We start from the raw sequence: 24,445 nt of genomic DNA on the forward strand, positions 1-24,445 counted from the left end.
CATTGCTTCTACATTAATTTTCCATTTAATCAGGTCAAATTACCATATAGGCACACACCGTTGTTCTACAGCCACCCACTGTAATCTATCTGTTGCTCTGCATACTTTGTTAGCCCCTTTTCACCTTTTTCTTCAGTGGTCAGGATTCCCACAGTACCTCCAAAGAGTTCAATATTTTTATGTTTGGAGCTGCTATGAGCGGATCAGACCCAGCAGTGCTGCTGGAGTTTTTAAACATGGTGCCCACCCACTGGCTACTCTAGTGGACAAACATCTTTTGCTGGTCCACTTTGCAGATATAAAATCAAAGACATTAGCTCATCTACAGGTGAAGAATATGTGTTTGTCATCCTCGAGTTCTTCAAAAGTGGTAAAAGTATCCTGCCCACAGGACACTGCCGTCTGTTTATTTTTGGTTGATGGATTATTCTCAGTCCATCAGTGACACTGAGGGGTTTAAAAACTCTAGATTTTAACTAAAATCATTCAGTGTCATTTTAGTTTCACTGAAACCATAACCTTCCTGTGGTGGTCTTGATCACTGCAGAACAGAGTGAGAGGGGGCTTACAAACTATGCAAAGCAACAAACTGACTATCATCTGTAATTGTAGAACTACAAAGCACATCTACATGGGAAGTGGAACTGATTAAACAGACAATACGCAGAAACAAGGAGGTCATTCACTTTGTATAAGATCATTCACAAAGAGAAAGGGACAGTCAAAGAGAATGACAGAAAATTAAGGAGTTTCTAAAACTTGAGCTCAAACGTTAACTCAGAAGTTATTAAATAATAAAGAGAAAATGGGAAACCTTGCAAATATTTAAGACCTGGTAGACTTACCAAAACTACCACTATGCAATAAATAGACCTTAAGAGAAGTGAGAGAAGTCTCTGAGCTCTTAAAAAAGAGTCAGACTCGACCTCACATACAGCTGAGAGATAACATTCTTTCCACTGCCTCTCAGACCATGTGCAAGCTTTCATTCTTTTTTACTCTCTCTCTCTCACACACACACACAAATAGTAATTCATCATATGACTTTCCAAAGAAATGGAGAGGTTTAGTTTAAAATGTCTATTTAAACTAAAATAATTGCTAGCCTTGGAGTCCCTAATCAGTGCAGAAAAGCATGCTGTTTACGGTAGGTTCTAACCCTGGTTTGAATGTGGTGCTGTACATGTATGTTACTTCAGCGGTGCACTATTCTGGGGGTCTGCCACTGTAGCAGCATCTAAAAAAAAAAAAAAGATATCTATTGAATCCTTCCATTCCCACAGTTCCCACATACTGCAACAGGCAAAAAGTCCAAACAATGTAGAGGGCAAAGAACATCATATAAAATTTTGCATCATATAGAAGGTGTCTAAAAGGTCCAGTGTGAAGACAACAACGATTATATTAGGGATTATTCGGGTGTTTCCCTGCTCAAAAACATCTGTTTCATCGATTCTGTTCATTAATAAGCCCTTGATAATACACTGAGCCTGTGAAAGTGAAATAAACGGTAAAATGTGCACGTTTAAAACAGTTTTTATGCTTTTTAAATTGCTACAGAGAGCAGAATCACCACTACAAATTAATGATCTGCTTAATAAAAAAAAGCCAGATGGTTCAAAATTACCTGTCCACTGGGATAGTTTTAGTTAAGTCCATCCATCCACCCATTATCTGTATCCCTTATCCAGTTCAGGGTCACGGTGGGTCCAGAGCCTACCTGGAATCACTGGGCGCAAGGCAGGAATACACCCTGGAGGGGGCGCCAGTCCTTCACAGGGCAACACACACACACACACACATTCACTTACACACTCACACCTACGGTCACTTTCACGTACCAACGTGTGTTTTTGGACTGTGGGAGGAAACCCATGCGGACACAGAGAGAACACACCACACTCCTCACAGACAGTCACCTGGAGGAAACCCACACAGACACAGGGAGAACACACCACACTCCTCACAGACAGTCACCCGGAGCAGGAACCCACAACCTCCAGGTCCCTGGAGCTATGTGACTGCGACACTACCTGCTGCGCAACTGTGCTGCCCCGTTTTAGTTTAGTTCATTTGATTAATCTTCATTCTGGGTCCTGCAGCATCTACTTTAAGTTGAGGAAAAGGCCTCGTATTATATCTTTTTGATACCTTCAATTTCTGGAACATTTTGTCTTTATTCCTTTTGGAGATAAACATTTTATAATATTTACTCTTTCTATTCTGACTTAGGGCGGCATGGTGGTGCAGCAGGTAGAGTCACAGTCACACAACTCCAGGGACCTGGAGGTTGTGGGTTCAAGTCATGCTCTAGGTGACTGTCTGTGTGGTGTGTTCTCCTTCTGAATGGGTTTCCTCCAGGTGCCCCAGTTTCCTCCCACAGTCCAAAAACACAGGTTGGTAGGTGGTTTGGTGACTCTAAAGTGTCCATAGGGGTGTGTGTGTGTCACCCTGTGAAGGACTGGTGCCCCCTCCAGGGTGTGCTTGCGCCCAGCGATTCCGGGTAGGCTCCGGCTCCACCACGACCCTGAACCGGATAAGTGGTTTCAAACAATCAATGAATGAATATTCTAGTTTATTTTTCAAGGACATTGGCTAAGTTTACTATAGATTTCACACAAGCTCACTTTCAACTGTTGCTCCTGCACAGACATTTATAAATAGCTTGCCCAGGAAAGTACATATTCAAATGACTCTAAAGAGTAAACAACAGAACTGAGAGTTCACCCCAGATTACTACCTTGTGATGTTTGTGCTCATGTGCGGCTGCTGCAGAGGGGAGAACAACTGAACAACTGTGTGCACAACTGAACATCTGAGTCCACTCTAATGTAGCCAAACTGAATAAATAGATAGAGTGTCTGGAAATATATTTCATCTGTGAAAGTAAGGTTAGTAAATATAAAACACTTCTGTATACAAGCAAAGGATTCCTAGAAATATAAAATAAGGATTCCATAATGTTAAATAAAGCAAGCAAGAAAAATGAGCAAATGATATAGGGTTCTGTAGACTGGCTAATTGCATGTACAACAGGTTTTCTGTCTGTGGAGGTCGTCTCTGCTGAGGGTTCCACCTGCACATCTGGAATGATACTGGTGGAAGTTTCCAACACACTGAAAAATGTAGAATAAGGAATTTCAGGAATGATAATAGAAAGATTGCGAGAGACCTGGCAGGGGTTTTACGACCCAACCTCCTGCAAACTGCAGAGTATACACTTCAGCTGCAAGCACATTATTTTTACAGCTGCCAATCCTGCCATTGAGAAAATGATTTCCCAGAAAATAAAGATTTTAATAAATACATTCTACTTAAATATTTTTATCACAAAATTAATACATTACAATCTCAGATTAGGGATCCTGAAACAACTTCTTTTCTGATGGGACTAAGAACAGAAAATAGCACACTGGTAAATATATAAATTCCTGTTGTGATTTAATAATGATTTAAATTATTACAATATACTCTAATATTACAAAACAAAATCTAATAATACAATATAATATATAGTGATGTATGAGAATTAATGCTGTCAATTATTATAAATAGAATATAACTGTATAAAGTTGATCTCTGTAGACTGCGAGATCCTAGCCTGTAGCTTCCATAAACTGTACACTAGCATGAATAAAAGCTGTTTGGCGCCATCTAGTGTACAAATCGTAGAATACAGTATATCTGGGCCGCTGCTAAACAGAGTGCTAATCCCAAAAGGAAATGCACTTGATCTCATTTTACACTTCAAGTGAAGAGACACTTCATTTCTGATTAGAGGAACACTATCAGTAATGGTATCATTATTTTACTAAATCAGAACATGTTAAAGACAAGTAATCAAACACCTTCATGTGTTCTGAACCTCAATTTATTTAGAATCTTTTCTAAATGATCATTTCATAGTTGAACATCCCTCTGTAAAAAAGCTTTTCATTTCCAAGTGAGTTCCTTTCAGCAGGATTGAAATGTAAACAAATAAAACAAAGTGCAAAAACAGAATAATTCATCATCACAAGATCTCCCACAATAAAATAAGAAAGCCCTCAAAGCAGTAACTGTTCTCCCATTTTGGGTAACAGTAAACATTAAAATAAAAAGGAAACTTAAAATGACCTATGACTTAAAGTTACATATTATTTGAAAAACTTTATTTCAAAAAATAAAAATAATTATGCTTAAACTGGTTGATTGCTTGTTTACAGTGAAATAAAATCTACTTAAATCCTAAAAATTTCACGTACAAAATCATTATTCATTACAGGTCAAAAGGGCATTGGTCCGTTTTTTCTGCCCTAATCAGTGTTTAGAACATCATAATATCACCTGATCAAATGTCTAAATACATATTTAAATTAAAAAAGTTAAACTCATGTCTCTACACGGTTCAAAAAGTATCAGCTTTTCAGAGGAGCAAGCATCGTATTAAACAGATCCAACTGTTTTTTTTTTTTTTTGTTTTTTTTAAACAGCCATGTGTCCCCACAGAATGGAATGTGATGTTCTGAGGTGAAGTGATCCCAAACCATCTCCCTCTGTTTGTGATTATCCAGAATGCATGGTCAGACTGACTTTGAGGCATCCAAGCTCTTTACCCATGCTCCCCAGGACACCCTGCACACGGTAATTGCCGTTGGTCAGCCAGAAGGGCAGGTCTATATTTGGCAGATAGAAATCAGACTGAGGCAGAGAATAGTCCCCCTTTTATAAAACAAACAAACAAACAAACAAAAAGTTAGAATACATAAAGCTTAATAAATTATGATTCATACTCATACATATTTTATAAACTACAAAAAAACTGAACAGAGGATGTGATATGTAAATATATATTCATGTTTAAGACATAGCAATGATAATTAATTAAATCAGGCTGTTGTTTTGCAACTTGTATTGACCTGAGAGTAAACAGTGTATTTTGACACTTGTTTACACAGTACATCACTTTCATTACATCACACTCAAAGCATGCAAAATGTAATTTATATATAGACTGTACCATACACACGGATGTATAACTGTATCTACAGTGTCTTTCATATATAATGAAGCATAGTTAACTGTATAAAACACATCACACTGATTTTGTAGAACAACAATCCGATCTCCTCGGAATTTGGATGGATCCTTACAACTATGTCCCAAAATAAATTACACCATACTCTCCCTGATTACTCCTTCATCAAGCTCTGTCTATAATACTAGTCACAAGTACAGTTTGGAGTCTATATTTTTTGGGGTACATATATAATAAGTGCAATAATCGCCTCTTCTGTCCTTTTATTTTTAACTGAAGTATATTATTAATTATAATATATAATTCTATATAATTTAATTAAATAGAACGTAAGAATCTTCCATGACAAAATGTGTGTTTAAACTCTTAATCTTCACAAACACATTGTGAGGTCCATTGTCCAATCATCACTCTCACAGGGTGATGATAATCATTTGCTTTGTTTTAGGTGTTGGCATGCAATGAGCCTGGGTATACGCACATATCAGGTAATTTAAATATGTATGTTGAGGGTACTCACTGATTTAAAGGGACAGTGGCAGGGCAGACCGTATGTGTGCAGGGGCTCAGGGCAGTCCTGGCCAGGAGGAATGAGCTGGTTCAATATGTCACAGATATCATTATAGTGGCAACTCCCAATCTCTTCCACACATGGCACCTTGACCCATATTCCAGCCACCTCCTTCTCCAGTGTAACATTCACCTGAAAAGTAACAGCAGTGTATGTCAAAAATACCAGTTTACAGCTCCAGGACCATAAAATCAGTACAAACTACAAAATGACCTCAAAAAAGGCTGTTATGCAGTTACTGAGATAAAGCCTGCTTTCTCTATCAGTTCTACAAAGGCTTGTGATAGTCACAAGGGGGGGGGGGGAGGGTCAAAGCAATAAACATAAGACACACAACAAATCTAATTGCGTTGACTTTATGATTATCATTTTATTTAATCAGCAGGGTCATGACTTATGAATTGTATGAAGTGTTTTTTTTAGGTTAGAGTAGAGTTAAACAATCAAAGAATGGTGAAGCAGAAAAAGCAGAAGAGGATCAACTACTTCCTCTAGTGTACTCTGGAAAACCTTAACTCGAAACATGACACTTGATGAAAGGTTTATCATGGTGGGAAAATAGTTCTAAAAATATACCAAACGCTCCATGGGTAGAGTAGACATTACTGGCAAAAGTGGTTTACCGCCATCTGGTTAAAAGTGTGTCTCTAACTCACATCAAAACTTAAATAATAATAAATAATTATAATAAATAATTATAATAAACTATAATTACAAACGTTTAATGCACTTATTACCTCCTGGCATATTGCACTCAATGTAAAGTATTTTGTATAATTTGTGCTGTAGTTTGAATGTTAGATCCTCTTTTGTAAGTCGCTTTGGATAAAAGCGTCTGCCAAATGCATAAATGTAAAATGTAAAAATGTAAGTTCATGAATTGTTTTAGCAGCAACTGTGTTTTGTAAAATGTGTACATTTACAGTAAGACGTGTTGCAAGAATACATGTTCCTACATCCATGATTGTATAACAAAATAACTTAGATATCATGTCCTTAAATTACTGACTGAATTTGCACTGAGCATTTAAATGTTGTCCAAATATATTATAATAAAGCTATTATTTACCTAGTATCAGCTGTTTTATTTCTGACTCCATGTGGTACTACCTTTCAGAGTTATGAAAATGGAAAATTATGATTTATAGGAGAATATCAGTAAAATAGCCTCAATAGAATTATAACATTTTGCTTTTTAACAATTTGCATTTTAATGTAAAAATAAATAGCCCATAAATGTGAGATAACTAGTAAACATATTGCTTTTGAGTGGTTTTATCTGGAGAAACTTGTTTCCCACCAGGAGGCATCACGAGAAAACCCTCTGAAACCAACTACTTTCAAAATAGCAGTTGAGAGCAAGACAGTTGCAGAGCTAACTGAACAACAAAAACAAACTAACAAAAAACCTCAGTTGCTTTTGGAAAATGGCCGGTGTCAATATGACTGCAGTTTACTTACAAACTTTATTTCCTATACATATATTTTTAATTCTTATCACACTTCCTACAATAACCACATGAACTTATATTTTGTTTTCATGATGTTTCTTCATATGTTGCAGGGATTTGCCTTTCTATATTATGATGAAATATATTTTTCTTAGACAGAAATAGGTCAATGTTTTGCCTTACATCTCTTTAAACGAATCATTGTCACAAATTGGTACACAGCATTTTGGAAGAAACCCATGGGCCTACAGCACCCCTGCCTTTGCTTATAAGCTGTAATTATTTTACAACTCAAATCGAAAAGGACCTAACTTAAACGTCTGATTCTTGAGGACCATTTCGTGTATTGCTTTACACGTTCCAAGACTATTGCTTTAACTGAAAACTTTTATGTTTGTGCCTTACAGACAAAGGGGAGACCAGTGCCACTGATGTCGTGCCCGCGGCACTCGCTGTTAAATCTCCGGGTACAGTGATGGGGTCCGGAGACAGGGTCAGAGCCTTCAAAACAGCTGGATCATCAGGCTTCCCACAGTTTTCCCAAGAAAATCCCAAAATCTAAACAAGAATAAAAAACAAATTCAGCAAAAAGCTATTCCATTTCAACATCTGGTATCAAATGTAAACATTCTCACCTGAGCTAATCTTTGTGGTCTCCTGACTTCCACATTACAGTTCGCATGCATTAAAACAACACTTGCAGTTAATAAAGTAATAAAAAGAGGTGGATAATACGCCATTTTACAAGTGAGAATTACAGCTAAACTTCACACAGTTTGGTAAAAACACGTAGTACTAATGCCTTCTGCAGTTGCTTCCTCCTGCGGTTGAACTCTGAGTTCACAGCCCACTTCCAAAAACGACGACCTTTAAACGCTGAACACTGACTAAATACTGCAGTGTTTTGGCACAAATGAATCGCTGTTTGGATGGATTTTCTTCCCCAATCTATTCCAGTAATTTAGAGAGCCCTCTAAAGGCTGGAGGAGAAGGAAAATTGTTACAAATAGTAGCGCTACTTTGTTGTAGTAGTATTTGTTGGAGACACAAGATGGCGACGTCGCTCTGATGTTGGTTTTCTCATTCATATATAACGGACGACTGCTGTCTATGAAGACATTTAGGTCTAGGCCTCGGGGGAAAAAAACGGCGAATTTACGCTATTAAAATTGAAAATGAAATTTAAATAGACATTGAACAGATTCAGGATATTAAAAGTATAATCTGCACAAATAATACAAATAAATATTTTTTTATTTTTTTTTATCTTCCTCAAATCTGTACACATCAAAAACTTCTAGACCACTCTATCCATCTATGGGAGGGTTGTATGGGATAAATATTGCAGAATTAATATAAGAAGTCTATAAGTAAGTCTTGTTTTAAACAAGTAAATCAAACTATTTAAAATTGAAATCAGTTTTCCTCAATTTTGTAAAGTTTAGCAGGTTATTGGTTTACGTCATGCTAGCTAAAATAGATGCGAATAGATATGAAAAAAAATGCGCTTTACTCCAAAACAGTTCCTAATAAACTATCATTTTAAACAAAGATGTCGCTCACAGACCCTTATCAATAGACTTTGGATATGCATTCAAAGTAGAAATTGGTCACATTTCTGTGGGGGATGGACATCCCAGGTGTAACATTTTCAGAAACAGCCATGGTGAACTGCTTCGATTCTTGTCTGAATCTCAGCTCTACCTGCTCAAGCCTGTACACGCTCACACCTGAAAGCAAGTCACGATACAACAAGTTATGGTATAGCACACAGACCGCTTAGACATTACGCCTAAATTACTTAAGGAGAAAAATTAGGGAAGTAAAAACATGTAGTCCTGTTCATAACAAGTGGTATGAACTGCGTGGTGTAATTAATTTTTGCTGCCACATTGATTATTACGGATTGTATAGTGACCATATGATAGCCCTGCAAGTGTGCATGAGTCACCTTTAATCTCACTGCATGTGAGTGCACAGGTAAATGCCAGCCCTGTATGTGCACAATAATCTCCTCATGTTTCCATCTGTAGCTGATCGGAGCAGACTACACACCACAGAACTGGTCATATTATTTTGGAAAATACCACTTGTCAAATTTTATACATGGTAAAGATGTAATAAAGGGTTATAGGTTATAGGTTTACATCAGAGGGTGGACTATATGGCCTGTTTCATGAACCTATGGGCCTTAGTCATAATGTCTCTTGTTATTGTTTGGTGGCAGAGATCAAAGAAAGAGAGAGAAAGCCTATTTTGAAATTGTTGTCCTTGTGATGCTGTGAAACCAGGTACATTTATACTGTCTGTTCATCCTACAGGTGCTTGTCTTGCTCACTCACACTGAATTTAAAAGAAATGTTTCAGCCTGGACTGCTTGATGTACTCAGTACATTATAGTGCAGCCAGTCAGGCACATTAACCAGCACAGCTTTTTTAATTATAATGGCTGAAGAGAAGCTGGAAAATAATGTATAAATAAGTTATCATTGTTTGCAGTACATAATCCCATACAAATTTCATAAGTAGACCAGCAGCAGAAAAAAAGAATAATACATAATATAAAGTAGTTTTACATTGAAAGCTTCCTTTTCCTTCTGTGAAATAACCATCTTTATTATGACAGCAACAATGAGTCTGTTTATGGAATGAAGTATACCATTTTGCCGTTAATGACATATCAGCTCATTGCATCACCGGCACATTCTTAATACAATGTGACATTTATTGTTTTATTTGCGCACATATTTTAAATCTAAAATTCTGTTCCTTTGTCTTCACTCATCACATAATACCACTCTTTTAACGTCAAGTCCTGCTTTGAACATTCTTGGTAAATTTTACTTTGAGTATTTCCTTATCAAGTCAATGCTTTACAACACAAATTTATTGCCACATTTGTTTAGCATATGTCAGTCAGCGTCTGAGGATATGGGGATCATATATCCACTAAGCAGGAGAAAATATGTTGACTAATGGATAAAAGCTTATTATGCTGGGTTTGTGACTTGTTAAGATACTCTGATATGGGGCGTGTGTATATAGCCTAAGAGCGATGCAGGTTTTTGAAGGAGTGTCATAAATAACATTTACGAATGGCACAAATCCAAATGATTTACTGTAGAAGAATACAGTCCTGACATGCCATGTTTTCACCAGTAAACGTACTGTATTCTGAAATGTGTTGTGAAATCCATGAAGGATAGGATTTTTTTTTTCTTCAGATAGCAGATGACTGTGAAACTGTAATTCACTGGGCTGTGCAAGACACATAACAACAACTGCATTGGTGAAGTTGGGGTAGTGTTCATGTGTGTAAACTTAATCACTTCTGTGGTTATTAAATACATTTTTTTAAAAATTCAACAGAGTTCATAAGTTTTGATTAAATGCCCCCACTCCGGGTGATCCGGTTTCCTCCCACAGTCCAAAAACACACATTGGTAGGTGGATTGATGACTCCAAAGTGTCCGTAGGTGTGAGTGTGTGAGTGAATGTGTGTGTGTGTCTGTGTTGCCCTGTGAAGGACTGGCGCCCCCTCCAGGGTGTATTCCCGCCTTGCGCCCAATGATTCCAGGTAGGCTCTGGACCCACCGCGACCCTGAATTGGATAAGCGGTTACAGATAATGAATGAATGAATGAATAAATGCCCCCAAAATAGATCAGACCGGTCAATCCAGATCCCACACAGAATTGTCAGTGTTCTTGAGGACAAAGTGTAAAATGTGAGCTATGAAAATGATCAACAGGTAGCCTTTTCACATTCAGCTGAGTGGAATATTATATACATTTCTGCCCAAACATTGGCCCGAATGATTTTAAGAAGCAAAAAATCAAGTATTAAATAATACTAGTCAGTACAGTTGTTGTTTTACTGGTATTTACTGTTAACCTGATATGGTATATATTTGTAAAATGACTGAAAACCGTAGGTAATATTTTACTGTGAATATTTTTCACAGTGAATATAAAGGAGGTCTTTGAGGAAGTTGTGTTGGGATTTTGTATTTTCTTCCAAAAGTCCAAGTAAACTTTCTGAAGTGCAAATTCACATGTGTGTGTGTGTGTGTGTATGTCTCAGTGAGAAATGACACTTTGAGTCAGTCCTCTAATAGCTGCCACAGGAACACTGTTTCCCCTCTATTTCAGAAACAGCAGTAAAGAGCAGAGCTGCAGACAGAATTGGTGTTTAGAGACCCCTGGTGGTTCATAATGTCAGTGTGAAGCAGAACTCTGAAGACAGTTCAAATTATTTTGTTTCTTTCTTTTTTCCATTAAAAATATATGTAATCTTTAAATGTAAGCTTCAAACTTTATTGTAATCAATTAGAATTAGCCCATTCTAATTAGTATGAAATATTATAACTGGTATGCAGATTATTAGTATTTTCAGGAGAACACTAACCAGTTTCATTTGAGTTAAACTTGTTCCTCATTGAGATTGTCAGGTTTCCATTGCTAGATATTTCTTAGATGTATTTCCTGGTTATCCAGATTACCCTGAAGTGTAAATGCTTTAGACCTCTATTCATTGCTGCACTGCACATTTCTTGAGCTATAATGTGTAAATTGTGGAACATCTGAAGATCTCACAGTGTGATCACATGGTTGATGTGGTGACCTTTGAAGTAATGGATTTTTTTCTTCTTAGAAAAAGCAGGTCATGGAGGCTAAACTATTTTTGCTGAAAATAGTACAAACAATCAAACAAACACACAAAAAAAACATACTTTAGAAAAATTCTTCCCATACCATCAGTTATCTCAGCTAGGTGAAGACTATCATGGGTTTTCTCTTTTCTCTCTCTCTCTTCCACAGATTAAACCGTGAGAATGTCATTTCTCGGTCCCTGGTCATCTAAACACTGTTACAGAAGCAGATGCTAGTCTTGTTAGTGATGCAATAAACCGTGGTGAAATAAGATGTTAATCACATTTTCAAATTGCAGATAAATTGCTAAAAGGCAGAGGGTTCATGCTCTTTTCAGCTCAATACCAAGAAGGGACCTGTATCTCCCTTCAGTGGAGGTTATGCATTCACTCTGTCTCTTCCCGGCTGCCTTTTTTCTTTGCACAGAAATTTTCTTTATCTCTAGAAAATACATGTTGTTTGGTCTGAGTTGCACTGACAGATAGTATATATCTTGGATGGCACTGCTGAATCAGTACACCTATACATGTTTGTGTGTATTTGTGTGCCTGTTTGTTCAGGGTAAATGTCTGCATAGGTAAAAAAAAAAAAGGCTGAACTCTACTTGCAACTTTGAGAAAAGTGACTGGTACGGCTACGTTTGAACATAAAACAAAATGCATAAAACTAACAAAAAAGTGTTTGGATTACCTATAGTTTAAAAACTCTATACTATAATCATTTAAAAGGAATTGCAGCAACAAGCTCGCAAGAACATTGTGTTTATGCGTGTGTACACTGTTGTACTGTATTTGTGGATGCTTTAATGTGTGTGATGAGGAATTATGATAAGGAACAAACAGACAAATAATTTAAACCTGTCTGGGCTGCTCTGGATACATTCAGCCTGGATAAAGCCCAAAATGTGCTCCATTAAAGCAACATATTACCCAGAATGCACAGGCAACATATGTAAACATACAAGTGTCATGATCCTCCATGATTTTTGTAAGGTGGCCAATCATATTGTTATAAATATTTTCACACATAAAACACACACACACACACACAAGTGAAATACAGCTAACGGATGGTGGTGTATATCTTGTTTCTGTCAAATTACCCTGAACAATCTGTACATCTTTTACAGTGCACACACACACACACAACTCTCTCAGTGATGCATCCTTGAGCCAAAGGAATGCACAAAGCTGTAAGTCATCAGGGCATGTCATGGGAGAAACTCGTGCAAGGACAATGGCAAAATAACGTAATAGATGTTTACAATAATTACACCCATATCAGTGAGGGCTAGCACCTTCTCTCATCCATTTTACTTTAGAGCCATCACTCTGACAGGCTGCAGAAACATCTCTTTCATATGTCCCCTTCTACCCCTTTAAGGGCCCGCATATGGTCCCACATCCTCACTCTTTAAATTACACAACATTTCTGAGAACAAATACATATACAGAGTTAATCTTTATTTCATAGAATCCTCATGCTTGTTTAAGGTCAGCAAGTATTATATTCATTTAGTAATACTCTTATTTCATTTCTGTTTAGAAATAAGACCAAAGGACACAAATTAGGACCAAAATAGGACCAAAATTATTTACCCATGTTCTTTCTGGGTAGATATAGCAAAGCTTTTTCACAGAAGCCTCATCTCAGACTGACCAGTAATAAGTTACTGTCAAAGCGAGGGACCAGTCAACAACAGTTTCATTCATGCAAAACTGCTACATGCGAGGTACAATATAAGGTAATGTCTCTTAAAAGCTTCAAACATGACATGTCTGTATTTAATAAGAACTTTCAATGATGTTCCTGTGCATTAGCATTAGCTTAGTTCTAAAAATGCTTTTTTACTTTTATAGGTGTTAACATTTATTGCATGAACTGAAATCTTAGCTCCTAGACCATTCTAATGATTGTCTTACCGGTTTCAAGTAGTTCCTCTAGTCTTCACAGTAACACTTAGCAATCACAATGTTGGAGAAAGGTCATATTGTAATTTATTTGAATAGTTCTTCACTCATAGCTCATTGAAAGAAGCAGGAAATTCAGTGAGTTCCAAATTCCATATTTTCAGGATATACAAGAGGATATATTATGGTGTTTGGATTAGATGAAAATATGCCCTGTAAAGAGTCAATTCGGAGTGCAAATAGAATTGCAGTTCTTTATGTTATTCACTGTGTTATTACATGTGTAATTTCACTTTTATATATAGAAGAACTCAGAGTAGTTTGTATAGATGCCAAGGGTTAATAACTGAATAAAAAGCTTCGGGTCATGGTGTAAATATTCAAGGGCATCCAGGACACTCATGAATAACACACCAGTCTCACAACGTACTTTGTAACCTTGGGTGAGGGGTATTTAAAAATGATGAGGGTTTTAAGTTTGCATTTTAACACTGTCTTTCGCTCTTCACACTGAGAGCTTCATAAAATATCCAAACCGATTAGAGCAGGCCTCTGCCCCACTGAAATATATGCTCTGAACTTTGCCTGAGAAATGTTTTGTCAAAAATGGATAGTGACTTTCAGACTGCCATTGACAAAAAGGAAGTATTCCTGACTGCGAGGCAGACTTTTGCCCCAAGACAGCTTCGAAACACAGATGATTTACTCTTCTCCCAATTTTTCAAATGAAATGATCCAAGTACTTTTCCTTTAGCTTGTATACATTTTGCTTGTCTGATGAACAGCTGGTGATAGCCGATCTGATTCTGGCTCAAAGTACGCATGTGCAAAAACATTTGGGAAACAGCTTTGTCAGCTTTATAGGGAGGTTTGACAACGACAAAACCATATGCTCACTTCTTCTTAAAAGTATCATCTGAAGAATAACAGTTGTAATAGATTCTCCTCCTTTTATGCTTTGAAACATAGAAAAACTGATTGAAAAAAATATGGGCCCCTCAATCCCTAAAGGCAATTATTCATTTTTAATATGTTTAAATATGGTTTAGTAAGCAGCAAGATTTCTATGACACACACTTTGTCTGTTGCTGAGAGGATTTTTGCTGTAACAACAAATATTCCATCCTCCCAAAAGTCTCCAAAAAAGCAACTTTACTAGCGAGAAAGACTTTACTAAAAGAGAAAAACTCTTAAGTTGAAACTATGAAAATGTATGTTATAAGTTAATTTTGTTACTGGGCAATTTGTATTATTCCATTCATTATGGCACAATGTTAACAGCAGCTGAAGTTTTCATATTAAGTCAATAAGGGTGGGGGCAGGATTGTCTCCTTAAGGGTAGATTTAAATTTGGGGTCAAAAATCTACCTGTACACAATTGTATTTTCTTTTTGTGACTGTTTTAATCACTTCAAAAATGAAAAGAAATGATTAGGTGAAGTAAATAAAATGAAACTGAATCTAAACTGTGTGACACAGTGGCTTTTATGCTGAAGTGTGCTTTTGTGCCAGATTGGGCAACAGTGGGAGATGCATTTGCCCGCACTGGGACCTGAGACTGGCTGGGGCCTGAGGAGGAAATAGATACTCTGATAGTGGAACTCTACGAGTGGGGAATTGAGTGGGTGAAAGGTTATGAAAGAAACACTCCCTAGAAGACACTGATCTATGCTTACATTCCATATTCTCCTGACTCTGGGAGCTCATATATCAGTGCTGGTGCTGAGATCTTCTGTAAACATTTGCTTTACTACAACGCACACCTTGCATGCTTATCACAATGAGAATATAGTTTAGACAATCAATTTGTGTACACCGCAGTGACACTGATGCTTCCACAATTGGCTGTGTGTAAATTCAATTAAATTGCCCCACAGGTCCCTCGCTTTGAAAACCCCTAAGTACTGAGAAGACAGGTAGATGCAATTTTTATATTACCATATAAATCTAACAAAATATGTACTTTGTGCATAAGCAGATGACTTTTCTTCATATTAATTCAGTATGATAAAAAACCCAGAATAATGATTTAGTCTGCATTAATCTGCATGTCACTGAATTTCATTACTTTTACAGAAAAAAGACTTCCCTCCTATAAGCTATTGAATATTTACAGTCTGGCATTTGATCCATAAGACCACGAGTCTGTGAGTTACACTATCCACAATAAATAAATGAATAAATAAACAACCGGGTTAAAGAACAATATACCACAGTAGAAGTCTATTTTTTATACTGAGGGATTTTCTAGTTTTAAGATATCAAATTCCACTTTGGATGATTTAACTTGAAGGTGGGAGTAACTACAGGTTCTTGAAAAACTACAGCAGCTCTTAGTGGGTTATAAATGTTAGCAAGTTAGCTTGGTACTAAATCTATCTTACTAAAGAGCATCTTTTGCTGAAAGGGTAAATAAACATGCCACTGGGGTGTTGAACAAAGGTCAATCACTGTATACTTTACAATTGTGTGATATTAGGCTAATGCTAGCCTAGTTGTATCTATTATTCATTCATTCATTCATTCATTCATGGACCGTGGGAGGAAACCGGAGCACCCAGAGGAAACCCACATAGACATATAGAAAATACCAAACTACTCACAGACCTGTGAGCGGGCCTCAAACACACAACCCCAGGACTCTATAGCTGTGTGACAGTGACCCTACCTGTTGAGCCAGTCTAGGTTGGCATGACTGGGACTCCCAACGACTGAATGAGTAATTTGTTTAATGCATGCATAAAGCATTAGAAACAGTTGATGTTGAGTGATATAATACTGAAATACAGAACTCTACCTAACATTATATTTTATTCCAGATTGTAATTTGAATTGAATTATTCCACACACTACTTTTCAAACAAATACAGCTGGACAGACTCAGTATTCAGACGAAAAATGCAATGGTAATGTCAACATAGTTTTGGCTTGTAAATTAATCTTTTGTATGGAGTGTATGGAAGTGTGTTTATGTGTGTGGTGTTGGAGTAGTTCATGGCCACAGGCTTTTTCAAACACATCTCCTCTGCCCTGAGCATTCTTCCTTATCTGTTAGGTGTAACACCAGCACCGGCTTTCTGCCACTATCAGGCCAAGAACAAATCCCCCATTGCTCGAGCACAGAGTCCTCTTTCATTTCAAACATGAATGATACCTTTTAATCTCAGCAGAAATATCTTCAAGTCACACTCTGGCCATCTGCTGCTGTGCTACATTTTTATTTTGCAAAAGCAGTAACTGAAACCAAGTTTGTTTGTGAGCAATCCCTGGCACAGAAACATGGCATCTGTATGGCGCCTGAATGGAGCGCTGCTTAACGCCGAGAGTGATGAGTGGGTGTAAAGAAGACTTTAAAAGCTTCATCCTGCAAAAGAACAAGAGATGATCACGTTCATCAATCTTCTGCTGGGACGGACTGAGATGGCAATAAGCCGTTATAGACAATGAATTAATGAATGTGTGCATAAGACTGATGTGATAAACACATGGTTTAATGAACAGTTACATACAATATTTAAATGAATCTCCTTAGAATATCTACTCTACTACGGCCCAGAGCATTGTCAGTTGCACTAAAGTCAATTATTATTGCCGGACTGGCCTAGAAGGGGCATATGAGCTTACTGACTGACTGACTGACAGACACCTAATGTTGAAATGCGCATGCGTGAGTAGGAACTGTTAATTCAGCCGTATTTCACAGAGAAAACCTAAGGTGGCGCCACTACACCATCTGTTGTTAGTTCAGCCATCTTTCACATTCCACTTCGTGAACTAAATTTGGAACCGTTCGGCGGTGATCAGAAGTCCTCTTTTCCCTGCACAAATACTCTTTTTGGGACTAAACAAATGCGTTTTCAAGGGTTCAGAGAGTTGAAATCTGAATTGGGACACACTTGCGCAGCTTCAGCGATGTATGTCCACTGTCCACCGCAGTGCAGCTCAGTGTTTTATTGGAGCCTCGAACAGAAGTGTGCTGAACGTTGTTGAAGTAATATTTATCATAGTCTCTTCTTTATGTTTGGAGAAAGTTTCTGTGACATAGCCTTTTTTTACTATATATTTAAAAAACAGAAAATCATCTTGTAAGTCCCTATAACGACATGAATACACGGACACAGCGTTACTGATGAGTAAATTAAATCTACACAGCTTTTTGTTTAACTTTACACGAAAACGGACAAAATCTCAATATAAAACTCAAAATAAATGAGGCTGTGAATTTGTTACAGCACCGTTTTATAAGTCAGACCCTTATAGAAATGTAGATAAGTCAGTAATAAATATCTAGTTCCCAGCGATGCCCTGTTCCTTTATCAAGTGAATGTTACTTGGCAAAATGTTAAGGTGCTTGGTTTTAGAAACGTTCAAAACCAAGTAATAAACTAATTTTATAATTTATTACTTGTTGTTATTGTAAACAAAAACATATGAAACACTAAAGCTTTTCCAGACCGTCCAATAACAGTGCTTTGGGCTTTCCTGCTTTTGAAATGCCAGAAAAACCTCCGTGACAATGGCTATATTGCTAATGGAGGTCCAGATAAACTAGGCTTTAGTTCTTCTTTGCTCTTGTCTATAAACAAATTTGTAAGTGGAACCAGAGCTGATCTGTTTCTGGATTGCACTTCCAACAAGGACGTTACACAAAATGTGGCAGTAGTTATCAACAGTGAAGTACATTGCATTATCAACGCTCAGTGCAAATCTGGGTAAGCAGAGGTTCCTGGCAAAACCAGTTCTCAGAACTGTCAACAAACAATAGACGCCAAAGAAACAGACAGTCTACAGCTGCAACACCCACCAATACACCGTCTGGCAATTTTACTATAATCCAGGGATTTAAAGAGTGAATTGGTGATTATACTGGATAATGACCTTCACTCTGCTTCCCTAGAAGTTCCTCATAAAATTATGTTACTTTAAATAAGGAGTAAGCTTTATATAATTTAACAACATGCTTCCATAGAGTTCTTAATAACCAAATATTTTATCATAACAGGCATAATTTATACAGCATGTTTAACTGCAAATTGAAACAAAATAAGAGAAAACCGGAGATCTAAGATTATTAAAACATTAAGAGAAATTGGAACTCCTGACAAATGAGCAAGACCTGTTAAACCACCAAAACTGTCATCATCAGAAAGCAAGCACGTGAAGCTTTCATCTTTGAGAGACAGGAGAAAATTAGTGTCAACTTTTGCTCCAGATCTGTAAAACGTTTACAGGTGAAATATCTATCCTGTGAGAAAACAACTCAACACTATGGATCTGAAAGGTCATGGAGCTTTTCAGAAGCCGTTACTGAAATTAAGAACGTTTGATAATGCAACCAACTGCTGAGAATTTAGAGCTGGGAAAAACATCCCTGCACATGACTTTAAGCAATTCTCCTGAAAAGAATGGAAGCTGAGGTTGGATATATTATTACTGGAATGTTTAAAGTTATTTTTACTTGTTGTACGTATATAGTGTGCCCAGTGATTCCAGGTAAGCTCTGGACCGGTTACAGATAATGAATGAAAGATTTAATTAATGTACATAGTCAATTTTAAGTCAATTTTACTCACCCATGGAGCAGGCATAGAGCAATGCCCACATAACGGATCATGCATTTCCACATTTGGAGTCCCCTTTGTTGTCTAAAAAACTCTAGATGCCTCCAGATTTAGAGAGAGAGAAAGTCTAGCATTCCAGACTAAGACATTTTGTTTTTTCACCGATTTACAGACACTGGGGCTTCTCCTCAGAGAAAGTTTTTTATGACCTTTAATGACTTTTTGATTTACAATGATAATGATTTTACGTTACCAACATTACAGTCTCTGAGTATTACACATTACTATAGTTGCAATGTATATTATTATATAATGCCCTATAACATGTAATAATATTGTTAATTCTATGGAAATACTTCAAAGAAACCATGTAATTCTAGTTTCCATAAACATTATATTAGGATCAATATGCTGCTTCAGAGAGTTTCCCTGGTGATCAGCACATGCTCATTGAGAGGCATACGGTAATGTTCTCATGTGAGCTAACAAAGCAATCCTAATGAAGTGTAAGCAAGTCAGAAGGAGAGTGAGTGTGTGTGTGTGTGTGTGTGTGTGTGAGTGAGAGAGAGAGAGAGAGAGAGAGAGAGAGAGAGAGAGAGAGAGAGAGAGAGAGAGAGAGAGAGAGCTGTGGCGTGTGTGAGGCTCAGTGGGTCTGCTGGGAATTTGATTGTGTTTCCTGAGCGTGCTGTGTTGGGCCGGGTCCCGTCCTCTCGCCCCCCTATACGGCTCCATCTGCCTTTCTTCCTCACACCCCTCCCCCGTACTGGCCTCCACCCAGCCCTCTCTAGCCCCAGCCCCTGCAGCCTGGCCAAGCCATGTGCAGGTGATAGTGTTGTCACATAAACACTGAAGAGCCCTGTCTCAGACCCCCAGGGTGCCTGTATCCCTCGCTGCCATCAATGCGGGATAGGGAATGTAGGGGGCCTCACGCAGCTCACAGGCAAACGAGTGGGGTACTAGCCAGTCTGCTGACATGCTCCTTAATACTAGTATTAGTTCAGACCTTGCGTTGCACACCAAAAGTCCATAGCACATTGTTCCAGCTTCATAATTACACAAGTAAACATGAATAAGGCCTCTGATAGCGATACAGTGCGATACATTTTTCAAAGTTAAAACTACACAACCTAACTATTTCTTTATGGCACAATATATTGAAGTTCTGAATAGCAAATTCAGAAACTTGAACTTAAGTGTTTACAAGCAGAATATGTTCTCAACTAGAATTTGATGCCAAAGTAATGGATATGTGTTTAATTTACAATATAGTTACATTATTGAGTCAAACGTGTAGATCCCTTTAAAATGAGTGAATTCAGCTGCTTTACAATAAACTAATTGTGGACCACAATGCATTCAAATTTGCACACGCTGTTTGTTTAAGCTTCATGGAAAGCATACAATGAACAAAATTTCTCAGGAGCAAATTCACAAGAGCCTAAGTCACTTAGCACTTTATGTAGTCATTGTATATGTAGCTGCCAAAGAAAAACCTGCATCTCCAAAACCTCTTCTTAGCGTTCAATGGTTGTAATTTATTCATCATTCATTCATTCATTGTCTGTAACTACTTATCCTGTTCGGGGTTGTGGTGGGTCCGGAGCCCACCCTGAATCACTGGGCGTAAGGCGGCAATACACCCTGGAGGGAGCACCAGTCCTTCACAGGAAGACCCACACATTCACTCACAAACTCACACCTATGGACACTTTTGAGTAGTCAGTCCACCTGTTTGTTTTTGGACTGTGGGAGGATACCGGAGCACCTGGAGAAAACCCATGCAGATATGGGGAGAACACACCAAACTCCTCACAAACAGTCACCCTAAGTGGGACTTGAACCCCCAATCCCAGATCCCTGGAGCTGTGTGACGGTGACGCTACCTTTTGCGCCCTAGATGTAAACTATATTTTTAAAAATAATACTTTATACGTGATTCCAAGCAATTATGGAGAATTTCTATTGGTCCATTTATCATGAAATGAAGGACAGCTCTTGTGCCCAAATGATGTAGTAAAATAGAAATCGACAGAAATGGAGATAGACATTTTTCATTTGAAAGCGACAGTATACTATAACACCCTGAGATTCATATCTGAATACTAAGCCTTGGGTTTAAGGGGTTAATTTGTAAAGCTTGAGAAAGTGGGCCTTGCTAAAGCTGGCAGTTTGTACAGTGCACTGCTGTGCTCCTCCTGCTTGCTGGAACACACAGAAAGATTTTAATTGTGGCTCTGCTGCTGCATGAACAAGCCGCAGTGCTGAGGAGAATTAGACGAGTGTGGTGAGATGTTGATGGAGGGTAAGAGTGGATCAGATGAGGATTATACACTCGGGACGCTATGCTCTATGGTTTTACCCTAATGGGAGGTTTGGAGCGAATGGGATTCAGTCTCACATCCAATAATTATATCCTATTCAACTTGGAACAGTGACTCCTTACAGCCCCAGCGTGTGTCTGTTTGTGTTTCGCTGAAGCTGTGGTTTTACTTCCAATACACTAATCTGATACAACTTGCAGTGAGCATGTACGTCACAGAAGAGTAAACATTACTCATGAGACGTTAGTTTTCATTTGTAATTGTGGATATGCTGATTGAGCATTGTCACTTCCACTCATTAAAATCACATTCAAACCAATAAACAGACTAGTTCATCTAGTGAGCGCCACATTAGTTAAATTAAGGTGATGAATTAAATTCTTTGGAATGATGTCACAGATGGATGTCTTTACATCCTTGACATATTTTTTAAGAGCAGCATTGTTCCTTCAAAATCTCTGCAGAACTAAATGGTTAAGAAGAAAACAAAGTCATACTCATTGGTTACAGTGTGAAATGTTCCATTGCAGGAGAATTCACAAAATCAGAATGGTTCAGAGTGCGAGGTGAAAAGATCCGGATATCTGAAATGTTAGTCTCTAGAAGATGACATGATTTATAATAGTTAAGTTTTGACATTGTTTCTCCAAACTTGCCCGTAAAATAACTTGTTTAAAAAAAACAAAAAAACAAAAACATTATCAATATTGACCCGGTGGCACTTTAGCTGTTGTTGCTGCCACATTTGTGCGTGGTCTCAAAGTTGAAGGTTCAATCCTCACCTCACCTTGGCTGCGTTCTCCCTGTGTCTATGTGTGTTTCTTGCAGGTGCACCAGTTTTCTCCCACAGGCCAAAAACACATATTGGTGCATAGATCTGCAGTGTAAATACTAGATACCCTGCAATGGACTGCACCATGTCCAATTATTCCCATCAGGCTCCGCACTGCAACACTGATCAGGACGAAGTTTCTTTTATAGTGGATACAGAATACAAATAAGTTAATGAATTACCAACAAATATATAACATTCCTTATTGCTGCAATAAAAGATTTAGCTAATCTATGCCCACCACTCATGGCCCACCAAGACAAAAAGTGGGGTCACTGTTGCTTTATACAGATTGATATTTTTCACCCTGCCATAGCCCTGTAGGATTCTTTGTGGCTAAGAAAACTCATGTGTAAGTTTTTGTGACAGACTTATTGAGGTATGAAGCATACAAAGCGAAATGGTGCATGTGAAGTTGTGTCAAATTGCTTGGGCTTCTTTCTGTCTTTTTCAGACTGTCATTTGCTGGGTCTGACAGATAGTGCCCTCACAAGAGTTTAACCCGGTGATCCCACCATCTGTAGTGTTTCATATTTCAACTTTGGCACTTCCTCTTGATCGGCCCACCACAATCAACACAACAATACAGACACAGAGGAGTCCCGAAAAAAGCTGCTCCCATTTTTCTTCGGGGTTCGATCCACTATTGTGTGTGTGTGTGTGTGTCAGTAAATACGCACCGCCAGTGTTTAACAATAAAGAGCTCAATCTATTTCCTGCACTCTGACAGACAAAGGGTCCTGTTCCCCGAAAATTGCTCTCATCTCAGAGGAAAAAGATGGTCTGGCAGCATTCTCCTGAATGGGAAGTGCTTTAGGTATAATATTTCATGAGTGGGACTACACTGGGCTGTTTGCTTTAACAGGGTTTAAAAATTTAAAGGGGACATGTTGAGAAAAGCTGGATATTTCTAGCTTTTGAGGAAAGAGTTTTGTTTATAAACGTTGCTACAGTTTCAAAACATACTATTTTTGCCCCGGTCTTACTGTCCCATTACTGTCCACAAATGGAAATGAAGGTGCAAATACTACATTTACATTTGTGGCATTTATCAAGCTGTGATGTGACAACAGTGAACAGGATATGCATATGACTGCCCATCCAGCTGATGTAGATTAACTTGTTAAAAAAACTATAAACTTTTAAAATATATAAAATAAAAATAAAATGGGTTTCTGAGAAAAATTATAATATAATTCTAATAATTTGAACAGGCACATAAACACAAAATGAACATGTTAACGGATGCCCCCTTGTGCAAACTTTACATTATGCTGCAACCCAGACAGTGTAGTTGGTTCAAAATTTAAGGCCGAATTCCATTTATTTTTATGCATAACCCTTGTTTTTGACCCTTCAAGAGCCGGATACGGCATTAGAATACAAATATAAAAGGACAGCGTTTAATTCCCAGGCTACTAGTTGTGCTCTGTAGACAGATGCACTGGTCTGCAGCGATATCAGAAGAGTGCTGCTGGGCTTTAAGTAAATTAAGGGTGTCATATGCCTTCAGAAGCATTTAACAATCATATCACCTGTTCGCCTGCTGGCCACGTTTGAGGATCAGGCTGCATTTGTATTTGGACCGGGTGAAATGCAAGAGGAAAGTCTCAAAATGCAAAAACCCGCGAGAGGAAATGAACAAATGCACGTCACGGAAAACACGTGAGTGACTCAATCCACAAACGCAGATTCAACAATTTACAGATAAATTTTGAATTCGACACTTCGACTTTACAAATATATTCAATGTAATTTTAAACAAATGTATTTATTTTCGCATAAAATTGTGATATATCTATGAAAAACAAAGACACGTGTTTATGAATGTATCTGTATTTGTACAAATTGCAGACCGTGAGACACAGAGTGTGATGTGTTCATTTGTGAACAGTGAAACATATTTGTGACTTGTGTTTAATTTGTGGATTGACATTTACGCATTTGTAAAGTATTTTGAGACTAATCTCTCGCCATATATCACCCACTCCTAACTCTTCTGTGATATAAAGCTGAATTCAGCTTCTTATTCTGCAGAGTTTTTTTTTTTTTTTTTTTTTGCTAGAATTGATTCAGAGTCGATTCAGAAAATAACTAGATACCTACTGAAACATCAACATATTTCTAGTGC

At 37.7% G+C, this 24,445-nt stretch overlaps 1 protein-coding gene across 2 annotated transcripts; it reads right to left on the reverse strand.

The window, feature by feature from the left end:
- Window positions 1-3,633: 3,633 nt before the first annotated feature.
- gm2a (ganglioside GM2 activator) lies at window positions 3,634-23,973 on the reverse strand. 2 transcript variants are annotated; one of them, XM_066649457.1, is made up of 4 exons: window positions 23,850-23,973; window positions 7,445-7,597; window positions 5,538-5,720; window positions 3,634-4,701 (listed from the first exon to the last, which is right to left on the reverse strand). In XM_066649457.1, the coding sequence occupies exons 1-4, from the start codon at window positions 23,886-23,888 to the stop codon at window positions 4,546-4,548; spliced, it is 531 nt and encodes a 176-aa protein (XP_066505554.1). In that variant the 5' UTR covers window positions 23,889-23,973; the 3' UTR covers window positions 3,634-4,545. The 2 variants fall into 2 exon arrangements, with proteins under 2 accessions (XP_066505554.1, XP_066505553.1); XM_066649456.1 differs by lacking the exon at window positions 23,850-23,973 and adding an exon at window positions 7,675-8,066 and having other exon boundaries at window positions 3,640-4,701.
- Between the last annotated feature and the right edge of the window lie 472 nt (window positions 23,974-24,445).

This window comes from Hoplias malabaricus, chromosome 17 (assembly GCF_029633855.1).
Source record: "Hoplias malabaricus isolate fHopMal1 chromosome 17, fHopMal1.hap1, whole genome shotgun sequence".
In the NCBI taxonomy this organism is placed as follows: domain Eukaryota; kingdom Metazoa; phylum Chordata; class Actinopteri; order Characiformes; family Erythrinidae; genus Hoplias; species Hoplias malabaricus.